A 12,577-nucleotide genomic window follows, 5' to 3' on the forward strand; every position below is an offset into this window, starting at 1 on the left:
TCAATTCAATTAAATTTAAAATTTACCTACTATATGCAAGGCTCTTCTAAACTATTAGTTTTCCCCCACTCTAAACTGTACCATATTCACTTGGTACATGTTTATGGGTATACAATTTGTTTTTCCGATATAATATAATTCCTTGAGGGAAGAGACTATTTTATTTTTATCTTTGGATCTTCATCATCTACTATGCTGTCTGGCATATAAAACTAGTTAATGCTTAGCTGATGATTAGTTAACGGTTAGTTTATTTTTTATTAATAAACACTTATTGACTGACTCAAAATCCTATAATAGGTATGAAACAATAATGCAAAACGGCAGTCCCTGACCTCAAAGATCTTACAATATACTTTTTAGGATATGTATAAACCACTCCCCCCCCATACACATAGTATAGTGAAGGGAATTAGGGTCATAGATTTAGATCTGAAAGGACTTTAGGGGGTCACTTAATTCAATCCCCTCATTTCACAAATGAGCATCTAAGCCCCAGGAAAATTAAGTGACTTGTCCAAGATCATTTAAGTAGTATGTAGCAGAGCTGGAATTTGAACCCAGATGTTTAATTCCAAATCCAGTACTCTTAACTATAGCATGTTTCCATTTTGTAATGAGTAATGTGAAATAAAATTGGAAAAGTAGGTTTGTGCCAGATTGTGGAAGGCCTTAACAGCATATTCTTGTATTTTATCAAGGAGGCAAGAAGAAATCACTAAAGATTTTTAAACAGGAATATGACACATTTAGACCTGTGTACTATGAAGATTGTTTTGACAGCTATGTGAAGAATAGATAGTAACTAGTTGGGAAATTCTTATACAAGGAAGGATATATGAGATGAGACGTTGTAGAGGGAAAATTCAACAAGGCAAACTGATTAGATGTGGAAGACTAATGGAAAGGAAGAGTAAAACAAATTCCAAAATTTCTAGCCTAAGAGATGGATGATGGTATTATCAACAGCAACATCTAAGTTGGGAGGATGACAGCAGGTTTAAGAAGGAAGATGAGTTCAATTTTGGACATGTTGAATTCATGATACCATGGGATATCGAGGTAGAGATGTCCAGTTGGAGGCGCAACTCTAGGAGAGATGATGGGCAAGATATAAATTTGGGATGCAATTACCTACAGAGGTGCTAACTGGATTCATGGGAACAGGGAACACCAAGGAAGAAGTGAATATAGAGATAAGAAAACTGGATTAAGGTCAAAATTTGAAGGTAGTACTAAAGGGAAAGAAAGAAGAAAATGAACTACACTAGAAAGAGTAACTAAGAGAAGAGAGTAGAGCAGGTAGTTGGCATGGACTCTAAAAGAGAAAGGAATATCCAGTAGAGGGGAGCAGTCAACAGTATCAGATGAAACAAAATCATTTAAAAACTGAGAAAAATCCAGAAATTCAGCAATTGAAGCCACTTATTTTTTTTCTACACATAAGAAAATTATAATGTTTGATATCAAATACAAAACAAAACAAAAAAAATTTGGTGACCTCAGAGAGACCAATTTCAGTAAAGCAGTAAAGTTACAAAACAGATTTCAAGGGATGAAAAGAAATGGAGAAAGCAAGTAGAGACTAAACTCATATATCACAGATTCAGATTAAAATCTAGTCCTCTATCCACTACACCTATGTTACCATGAGGAGATGGAAGGGTCAGATACATACTGTTACAAAGAATACTAACTTGATTAAAATATTTCAAACCTGAAAAAACCATGTAAACATCCCATTTCAAAAACTTCTAGTTAAATTTTATTTTATTTTATTTTTTTGAGGGTGGGGTTAAGTGACTTGCCCAGGTCACACAGCTAGGAAGTGTTAAGTGTCTGAGATCATATTTGAACTTGGGTTCTCCTGAATTCAGGGCTGGTGCTCTACCCACTGCGCCACCTAGCTGCGCCACATTTTAAATTTGTAACTATTCTTTAAAACTCAACTCAAATGCCACCTCTTCTCTGAAACTTTGTTTTATAACTCTCTAGTGAATTTTTCCATGTAATTACGTGAAACTATATGTTTGCAACTTATTCCTCTATGAAACTGAGGATCTTTTTCAGTAGAGATTGCATCTTTATATTTTGCATTTTACCAGTGCTCTTGCACAAGATATGCAATAAATGTTTGTTGTCTTATATTGTATATGTATGTCTAAAGGCCCTTTGCTAAGAGAATAAATTTGCTTAAAACTGCATATTTTGTTTTGTTTGGGGGGGAAAGGCGGACAGTAAATATGTTCATTCCAGAGTGAGACACACACTATCTTTTGAAAGTAAAATAACCATCTGTTAAACTTCTCTTACTTACTCTTGGTTCTAAATTAAAGATTATCCTAATGGAATGATGAACACTTTGTAGAAGCTCTGACTCAAAAGATTTTTACGGATAAAATTAAACAATAAGAAAACTTCTATGGTATCCTAAGTTCTGGTAGACTACTAAAATACAGAAGATGCTACAGTCAGAGTCTGTACTAGTGTTCTACAGTCATTTCAACTCCAAGATGTTGGCTTCCAAGTCAGTTAGCAAGAATAGAAGAGCATCTTCCTAATGCATCAAGCTACCTAAAGCAGCTGGTGCCAAAATTACAGTAATGCTGCAGGAGATTTGAATCTAGATCTTCCTAACTCTGAAGTCAACTATCTCTATTTACAATTTTGCCTTGTTTTATTTAGAAGATTATAATATAACGATTTTAGAATTGTAGAAACAACAGTGTCAGGGTACTGCTAAAGCTCAAGGTTAATGCCAAAGATATTTTCTCTTACTGTGTTTCAGCGTGGATGAATCTGCTCTCATGAAATTCTAGTTTTGATTTTTTGGGAGGAATGGAGATTAAGAAGCTTTAGGATTAATAAGAGCTGAAATTTATATGATGCTTTAAGACTTGTATCTAACTTTACATACAATATTTAATTTAGTATTCACAAAGAACAATTTAAAAAAGGCACTACACAACAGGAAACTGAAGCTGAAGACTGATTTTTTTCATGATCACCAAGCTAATAAGTGTTGGACCAGGTTATGAATCCAAGATTATCTTGACTCCAAGGTCAGCATTTTCCACTACACTAGCCTGACTTATTGTACCATGATGTCTCTCAATAAAACATTAGAAAGATAAAACAAAAGGGCAAGTGTCACTCAGTCAAGTAACCATAGAAAGTGTTGTCTTAAAAGGAATTCTAAGCTGTTTTTCTGGAAGTGTTTTTTATGATCTTTGATATATGCTGATAGTAAATTAAACAAATCATATAATAAGCCCACACAGATTAAGTGATTTCCTAAGAGTAAGACACCTGCTAAAGAACAGACTTCCTTTTCCACTAGAAGTGCTACATTCCAATTTCCCCTATTTTCATTATTTTCCTTGAAATTTTGATCCTTTAGAACAAAAATGGAGAGGTTGCCAAAATACAAAGCAGAGGAGCCGTGAACTGGCTAAACCTTTCTGGAAAGAAACCTCAAACTATACTAACAAAGATCATAAATTGCTCGTATTTTTTGATTCAATGATCCCACTGCTAAGCACATAAAAAATTGAAATTCAAAAAACCCAAAAAAGATACATAAGGGCAATGTCAATGGAAAGAACAAAACCAAAAAAGAATGCTGTATAACTATAAAAGCCAACTTTGGAACAGGAACAAGGATTCAAGAATACATCTTCCCACCTTAGTTGGAAAGACTATGGAAAGGGATGTCAATGTTTAACAATTGGCTCTCCAGGAAAAAGAAAGTGTATGGGAAACACTTTAAAATCTTCTCCTTTGCTTTAAGTCCAGATAATCAACAAAACAAAAACTAATTTCCAAGGGATAAATATTCACGCTGAAAATTTAATAATCAGGTTGCATGGAGGAACTGACTTCAAAATACTGTGGGGAAGGAATACTGCATAAGTTAGTGTAGTTGCTGTGTTGTTTTACTGAATTGACTTTTTTTTTTATTTGTTATAAAAGCAAGGCTCTTTACTCAAGAGAGGGATAGATTTAGAAATTAAGGTAACATAAAAACAAAAGATAGGAATATGTACATTTTTAAAAGTAAAATATTTTAACATCTGGTTTCTAGTTACACTCCTGATGCTAATAAACTGTGTGACCTTAAGCAAAAAGCTTTCTCTTTGAGAGCTTCCACACCTGTAAAATGAAGCCACAGGTAAATTAAGTGATCTTTTTAAGGGCCTCTTTCAGTTCTAAAATTCCATCATTATTTATAAGGGAGGGTGGACACTACTTAAACAATCTTACAGCTGACATCAATGTTTAAACCATTACAAATGTCTTGATTTTGAAAACTAATAATTTTTTTGGGGGGGAGGAGTAAATAGTAATTAATTTTTTCCAATTGCATGTAAAGATAGTTTTCAACATTCATTTTTTAAGATCGAGAGTTTCAATTTTTTTTTGGTCTCCTCTATCTTCCTGTTCCCATGAAGACAGCAAGCAATTTGATATAGGTTATACATGTGCAATCATGTAAACATATTTCTATCCTAGTCATGTTATACAAGAAGAAACAGAATAAAAGAGAAAAGCCACAAAAACACAAAAATATTTTAAAATGTGAAAATAGCATATCCTTTGATCTATATTTAAGCTCTATAATTCTTTCTCTAGATGTGGATAGCATTTTCCATCAGATGTCTTTTGGAATTGTCTTAGATCATTGCATTGTTGAGAAGAGCTAAATCAATCATAGTTGAGCATCCAGGTTTTGTTTTGTTTTTTTGGTTTTTTTTTGCCTGCATAATTTCTTAGAACACAATTAGGAAGACCTGCATTCAAATTTGGCTTCAGACACCTAATTAGATCTGTGACCATGGACAAATTACTTGGACAAATTATCTCTGTTGGCCTCATTTTTTCATCTGTAAAATGGGGAAAGGAAATAGCACCTCTCTTTTAAGAATGATGTGAGAATAAAATTAGAGCGCATTTGTAAAATACTTCTCAAACCATAAAACACTACATACATGATGATTATAAATATTATTATCATTACCCCTATGTTACAGATAAGAAAACTGTGGCAGACAGAGGTTAAGAGTCTTTGCTCAGAGTTACACAGCTAATAAGTTTGAGTATGGACTTCAAGTAAGGTCTTATTGAGTCCAGATCAATTAAGACTTTTATCTACTGTGAAACTTAACTGGCTCTCTCTTATTTTTCCATGAAATGGCAACCTAACATTTAACAAAGTGTTTTACCAGAGTAAAAATTAATTACACTGACTTTACCCATAAAAACACTTCAAACTAAGAGTCTGTATTTTGGCTAGGAGAATCTTAAAGTTATTTTAATTGATTGGGTGGTCTAATCTCTAAACTTCACTTATGTGCTAATGACTGCAAACTTCCCCTTATCCTTATTATAATGCTTACAGGAAATATATTCCCCATTAGTAGTATTCTATGATTGGAAGTATTTAGTAATTATAACTGTCCCATGTGTGCTCAATCTTCTCATACTAAATCACAGCTGGAAGAGATCGTCTTTAAAATACTTTTTTTGGTACTAAAATTACATGCTATTATTGATGAAAGGAAGGGGGTCACTATTTAAAAAACTTTTCAGGGAACATCATGTTTAAACTCTTTCAACAAATGCCTTAATTTGGGGAATTGATAACTTCTAAGGATAAGAAATAAAACAATGAGACTGATTTTATGTCAAAAACATTAAATCTTGTCACTATCTTGAATTTTCTGGACAAAATAGTAAGAGTTTAGTCTTTAAAACTGAAACATAATTCAAATCCAAATCATATGGAAGTTATAAACTCTCTAACCTTATTTCCTCACTTTTCAAAATGAGAATAATAGTATTTGCAAAAGGTTATCACAGAAAAGCTTTATGAACCATAAAAGTGCCATGTGAATTATGACAATTGACATATAGTACTTTTTAAGAATGAGACATTTCATTTGAGCCTCAGAACAACCCTATGTGTAGTGTAGGTATTATAGTATTCAGTTTTACAGATGAGAAAACCAAGGCATAGAGAGATCAAGTGACCTGCCTATGGTCATGCTGTTAGTGAAGATCACAGGTATGCAGAAGCTGGTAATATGTAATTTGTGCAGAGGTTGGAGCTATTAGAGATCTGAGTCTAATGGTTGCTTTCAAAGTCAAGAAATAATGAAGATAGCCTCTTAAAAACTTAGTTTCACTTGATATGAGAATTACAATACTTCTAATATCAAACTTATTGTTTTGAGGATTGAATATTATCTTTGTAAACCTTAAAATTTGTATAAATGAACATAAACTCCATATGACTGTCCCAGGAATATTATTACAACTACCAGTTTTACTACTTCTATACTACATGCCCTGTCCCTGCTGTTCCTCAATTAAAATCCTCCTCCTGTAAGACCATGCCAACTCTAGTAAGTTTTACTATAGTAGATGCCAGACTTCAAATAACAAAAGATTGCAAAGCTGCCTTAAGGACCAGCTTAAGTTTAGAGAGGTCATTACCATTGAGCAAGCTGGTTATTATGTAAATTTTTTTCAATACCAGTAATTCATAAAGAGATTATAATATTCATTAATGGAAGGAATGCTCATATTTATAATCATGTATCCTAGATAAAATCACATATCCTTGCATGCTATCATCTAGTCATAAAAACTGTGAACATAAAAAAACCTTTGGAAGCCTTTGAAAGTAGTATGTTAAATTTAGTGTATAGTTTGTTGGTTTCTTTAAACAAGTTGGTATGCAATAGACATACTGTTTCACATATAATTTTATTATTTTCTATTTTGTATACTGAGATGTGTTTGTTCTGGTATTTCTTAAATTCAGAAAAACAAATTTTTTTTAAAAAGGTATTTACATTTTAAGTTTAAAGTTTTAAAAATCCATTATGTCTGCCTCTCCTTTTACATTATTAAAACATTATAATTTCTATTACCTGACAACATATAAATCAAATGAAAAATATCTACCCGACTACAAAAGTTTTTTGGGTTGTCATTGAGATATTACATAACTTTTTATAAATCTTTTAAGCAGACTTAAAGCTATTATGTGAAACCTAGTCATATACCTTATATATGGACAACAAAATATCATTTACCTGGTAGTTTATCTGATGGTGAGTATTCTGAATAGAAAATGTCAAAGAAGTTTTTGGATGCTGCACAGTGAAAGGGAATGGATATTCAAAAAGGCTATGTATGCTAGGGGAGCACAAGCACTTAACCTAGAAAAGCTTCAAGTACTGATTTGGGGATGGCTTTATTTGTGTCATCTGAGAGAAAGGAGATGTCAGTCACCAGAAAAATTGACTACCTAACAGAAAATGACTGCCTAGCAACACCTCCCACCACCTCCTAAGGCATTGAGAGATTGTGATACAGGGCATAAAAGAAGTATCCAAACCACTGAAATCATGGAACTTGGAAATGTTAAAAAGATAAGATAGATCATATTTAAGGTAGCACTTTAAGAGTTTACAAAATGCTTCTCTTGGTATTAAAGTATAAAAGACTTGAAGCAATTCTGCCAAGATAAAATGTTCCTATTCTGAAAGCCTGGAAATCTCTTATAAGGTGGATTTGTTGAGGAAAAAAAAATCTTCCTCTGCTACAGACGTGTAATTGATTACACATTAGATGTAATAACTCAGTGTATAATGATCCAGGAGTAAAAAATAGAGAGGACAATATTTACTGACCTTAAAAGTACCATGAGAAACAAAACATGTTTTAAAGAAATTCCCAAATATAAACTTTAAACAAAAATTTAATTAGGTGACCTAAAATTAAACAGTACTACCCTTTATAATACAGATTAACACTGAAACAGCTTCAAATACACTTGAAGTAATAAAAAGATAAGATTGTTAACTTATGAGGGGGTATGCCTCCATGTTTGATTCAATGATTAGCAGTCACCACTTACAGGATCAAGGACCAAAGAAGCATAGCCTCATAATATGTATTACTCTTCTTCCTTTATTTTCAGGTAGGGGCAAATTGATCTCCTCTTTTTTTCACACATAGCACTGATATTTTTCAACTCAAGAACTTTGAGCACATTAACAAGAATGCACTCCCTCATCATCTCTTACCTCACAGAACCCCTCAATTCTTCAAGATGCAGAGACTGTTACTTTTTTTTCTTTTTTGTTATTTTATTCCCATCACTAAACACAGGACCTAGCACTTGGAAAATATCTTAACAAATGCTTGTTAACTTGATTGAATGCCAACACAGTACAGTAATAAATCTGATTTGAAGTCTTAAAACGACATTGTACTGTATGTTTTGATTATTAAAATTATCCTGAGTACCTAAAAATGATTCATTTTGTTAACATTCTATTAAAAACTACTAACCCCCCCCCAATTTCCTTATCCATATTCAATTATATTTGTTCTCTGGAGGGCAAAGTTATGTGCAATATGTGAAAGTTGCAAAGAAGCTGACTTAAGATTGATTTCAGGAAAAATTCCCTAGCATCTGGTGCTAACTACAGGGTAGAATGGGCTGACCTCAGAGATGATAGGTTTCTCTTCTCTGGAGTTTTCAAGCAAACGCTGAAAAAATCTGTTTTGGTGGAGAAGAGATATATATTCTGTTAGTAGTTGAACTACATGACCTTATGTCCGTTCCAACTGTGAAATTCTCTGGGATTCTGTGAAATAGGTGGAATTTCCAAATGTCAAATGATTAAACCAGCATACATTAAAATTTATTAAAATTGGAACACGCAAAAAAAGCTATTAGATTTAAAATATGAAGCTCTCTATTGGGGTTTTTTTGCTAACTAGAATTGGATTTCAATGACTCCATGAAATAGTTGCAACAAGTTGATAACTTTTTGCAAAGCTGATAAAACTGATTTCTTTTATAAAGGCAAAACCCTCTGACACACATTAAGAAATAATTTTCTTAATCATTTACTTGAGAAAAAGAATGTAGTTATATATGTAAAATGAATTTCTATTATAAAAATTTTATGCAGAACCATAAGTACAATTACAACATAATTTTAAACTATTAAAATACAGAGAAAAATTTATATGTGGGTAGGAATCTAAGTACATAAAGTTTCTAACAAAGCAACATAAAATGTATCTTTACTTTAGACAGCACAGAACCTTATCTTAGGTTTATAACTCAAGTGAATAATGATTGCTGATTCAGTGAAAATGTGGGTTGTGACAATGTAATTTTGGCATAATGCAAAAAAGTCAGTTTCAAGCTTTAACCAAATACATTGTTATAGGTAATTTTTTTTGTGGGAACTGAGAAAGGAGGAAAGGTGAAGGAAGTTGCTGATAATGAAAACTGGGAAATTTGCAATTTGCAGTGTTTCCTTTTTATTTTTAAATTCCTCAAGCCCTATTAATGTGAACACTATTTTTCAAAAGATGACATAAAGTCAGAGTAATATTCTAACTTGAAATTATTTTTCAGTTGATGTTTCTCAATTATGTATGTGATAATCAAAAAAGTGTAGAACAGTAAAATATGGAAATTGCATAAATATAAACCTGTAAATATATAGGATTCCAAACACTGAAAGTAAAAACAAAGTAAATTTATATAAGGTCAGTAGTCTTTCCAAAGAAGCAATAAATACACCATATGTGAACCAGACGGATTTCTAGCATTCTGCTGTCCAATCAGAAACTGCATTCAATGGTAGTTAATTATTATTTTCCTGAGGACCTTTTTGAAAAAGATAATTGTTCTAATAATACAATGCTTTTAATACATTTCTATTTCTTGCATTACTTTTGCTCTTGGAAGGAATTTATTTGTTTTTTAAAGAGTAACTTTAAAACACGAACATAACTAAGAATAAAAGTACAAGACTACTAAAACTAACTAAATGAACAAACTTTTGCTATCCTATGAATCTGGTTATAAACACACAGTGGGAATCAAATTGTGCTCCTTATACAGTGATATGTATTCACTGTAACAGACAAGCTCTGACAGATACTATTCTTTCAACAGTGACTAGGAAGGTATTTATATTCTGAAAAGGGACTAACTTAACTAATACTAATATTTTTACTCTTTGGTCAGTGTGAAATACAAAGTATTAACTAACAGGGTTTTTCTAAACTTCATAACTTTATTCAGCTTCTACAACTCTAAAGGCACGTTCAATTAAAAGTTAAATACACCAAGTAAATTTGTGTTCTATTTCCTCACTTAATGCCCTCTACCTCCAGGACTTGAGACAGAATGTCAGGGGGAAAAAAATCGGGATTACTACCTGCTTCATCAAGCTATTCTTTTTAGTTTACAATATTGTCACGAGAGTCTATAAGCCAAAAGACCTGACTAAATTTATTCTATTCATTTCTTTCTTCCCGTCTAAGGAGCAAAAACATGTGAAAGGAAACAAAAACCAGACATCCAGTGGCAATGCTGAACGCTACCAGTAGGACAAGTCTCATATGTGTCCCGGCTCAGAACTTCCCCCTTTTATCACAAGGCTCCACAAAGATCCACAGTATTACCACACTATCTATTCAGGTCTGCTTTTTCAACCTTTCTCTTAGACTCCACTCTTTCCATGACACAGAAATGGCTTCAGAGAGCTAGGTGAACCCCAGTCTGGTTCAGAGTACATACACACCCTAAATAGGTCACTGCATAAGCTTTTGGAACTAGTCTGGTCTAGCAGGTAAAAGTTGCGGCTTACTGTGTTATTTACAGTCGTTTTTGATCCTTTAACCTCAAGATATACACTAAATCTGAGCACACTTCACGTTCTCTTAAAATATTTCTAATTGGCAATACAAAATACACTTCTAACAAGACCGACACAAGAAACTAGAGGTAATATTAAAGTTATAAAAATAAAGGGACTAAATTTATTGTAAAGGAAAAAATTTTAAAAATCCCCACTTTTTGTTTTGTGAATTCTGTGGCCAATATCGCAGCTTTTTGAGACTGTTTGGGGCTTCGGAGATTATTTTTGACTGTTTTTTGGTGACTCTTACAGGGAGTGCCTCGAAGCCCTGCCCCCACCCTGACCCCCTGTAATTTCACAGTTTCAACGAGTGGCTTTTGTGCCTAGGCCTCGCCGGGATCGGGGGAGGGGAGGGAGCTAAGGCAACTCTTGCGCCCTCCGATTTCGCGGACTCGAACCTGCGCGTGTAAGCCCCAGTCAGCATCACATTGTGTGGGTGAGGCCGCCGGTGAGGAGGCCCCTGCAAAATCAATTAACCCCCCCCGAAGCCCGGGCGGTAGCGGCGGGCAGAGAAGTAAGGCAGGCCGGTTTCCCGGCTCCCCACCTCGAGGTCTGGGCCAAGACCCTGAGGGGCCAGGCCGAAGCGCGGAGTCCTCCCACCCTCTCATCTCCCCGCGGGAATGCAGATCCCGGCCCACCCGCGGCCCGTCGGCCCCAGCCGTACCTTTGGCAAGGGCCACAGTGGAGTTCTCTGTGTCGATGGTGTATAGGATGCCTTCGTAGCGGATCTCCGCCTTGGAGATGAGGCTGATCTTGCTGCCGATGTAGGGGGTCCCTCCACTCATGGCGCCGCCCCGGCCCCCGCCGCCCCCGGAGCCCGGGCAGGATCCTTAGAGAGGTCGATCCGCTGCCGCTGCTGCTGCTGCCGCCGCTCCACTTCCACCCCCAACTCCGTCCCACTACAAATTGGCCCTCCTGGCCTCGGCCCTGGCCCGCTCCGCCGACTACTGCAGCCGCCTCTCTCCCAACATGGCCGCCCTTCGCTCCGCTTCGCTCGCCCCGCTCCGCTCGCTCGCTCCTTCCCCCACCCCCCTTCAACCAGCCAAATAGCCTTCCCTTCCCCCTCCCACAAGCCGCGGCGGCGGCAGCGGCGGCGGCGGCGACAGCGGCGGTAGCCGAGGGGAATGCCGGGAGGAAGCAATCCCGTTCTGTCTCGCGAGATCTCTCCTGGTCGGACTTTTCTGCGTGGGGTCGTGGCTGCCAGTTCGTGAAAGAGTAGATGTCCTGCCTCGGCTTCCTGACTTCGCCGCGAGGAGCTCTAGCGCGTGTTAGCTCCGGCCCCCGGAAATGAATTACGGTAAACGAAGCCTTGGGACCCGCACCGTGCTTCTTCTCCTAGTGCCGGGCAGTCTGCGAGCCCAGAGAGCACCTTTCCGGGGGTGCCAGGTTGGCCGAAGTCGCTGAGCCCAGACCCCCGTTTGCCCGGGAAGCTCCTCGGTGGCCCCCTTCTGAGAGCATAGAAGAAAGACATTCTTAACTATTTGGTCTCATGCCCCTAACGAGGGAAAACTGGACATTTCGAAACATGCTCCAAGCTGCCTTTCTGAGCTTGTTATGCATTAGCTTCCATCCCGCTCCCCACGTCCTAGCCTGGTGGTCTCTTATTGCCTTTCTTTGCACTGGCAAAATGGCTGGAATATACTTTTTCCTAACTTGCGTTTCTTAGAAACACTTTGCTTTCGAAAGGCTCAAGTAGAGCCTTCCACAAGAAGCTTTGCCTGATGTCTCCCATCTCTAAGTGCCTCGCTACAAAACAGTGTCTCTGTGGTTTGTTATATACCTAAATGCGTAGATGTGGTGCTCTTCCTCCGCCCCACCCCCAACTGAACGTAACC

General features: G+C 36.3%; 1 protein-coding gene across 2 annotated transcripts in view; it reads right to left on the reverse strand.

Annotated features, from left to right (window-relative positions):
• The window catches only part of LSM14A (LSM14A mRNA processing body assembly factor), a 51,880-nt gene extending 39,931 nt beyond the window's left edge, over positions 1 to 11,949 (reverse strand). For both annotated transcript variants that reach the window (XM_074293212.1, XM_074293211.1), the window contains exon 1: positions 11,407 to 11,949. In XM_074293212.1, the coding sequence (XP_074149313.1) occupies positions 11,407 to 11,527 (121 nt within the window). In that variant the 5' untranslated portion in view covers positions 11,528 to 11,949. The remainder of the gene's footprint in view (positions 1 to 11,406) is intronic.
• Between the last annotated feature and the right edge of the window lie 628 nt (positions 11,950 to 12,577).

Source organism: Sminthopsis crassicaudata, chromosome 2 (assembly GCF_048593235.1).
Source record: "Sminthopsis crassicaudata isolate SCR6 chromosome 2, ASM4859323v1, whole genome shotgun sequence".
NCBI lineage: Eukaryota > Metazoa > Chordata > Mammalia > Dasyuromorphia > Dasyuridae > Sminthopsis > Sminthopsis crassicaudata.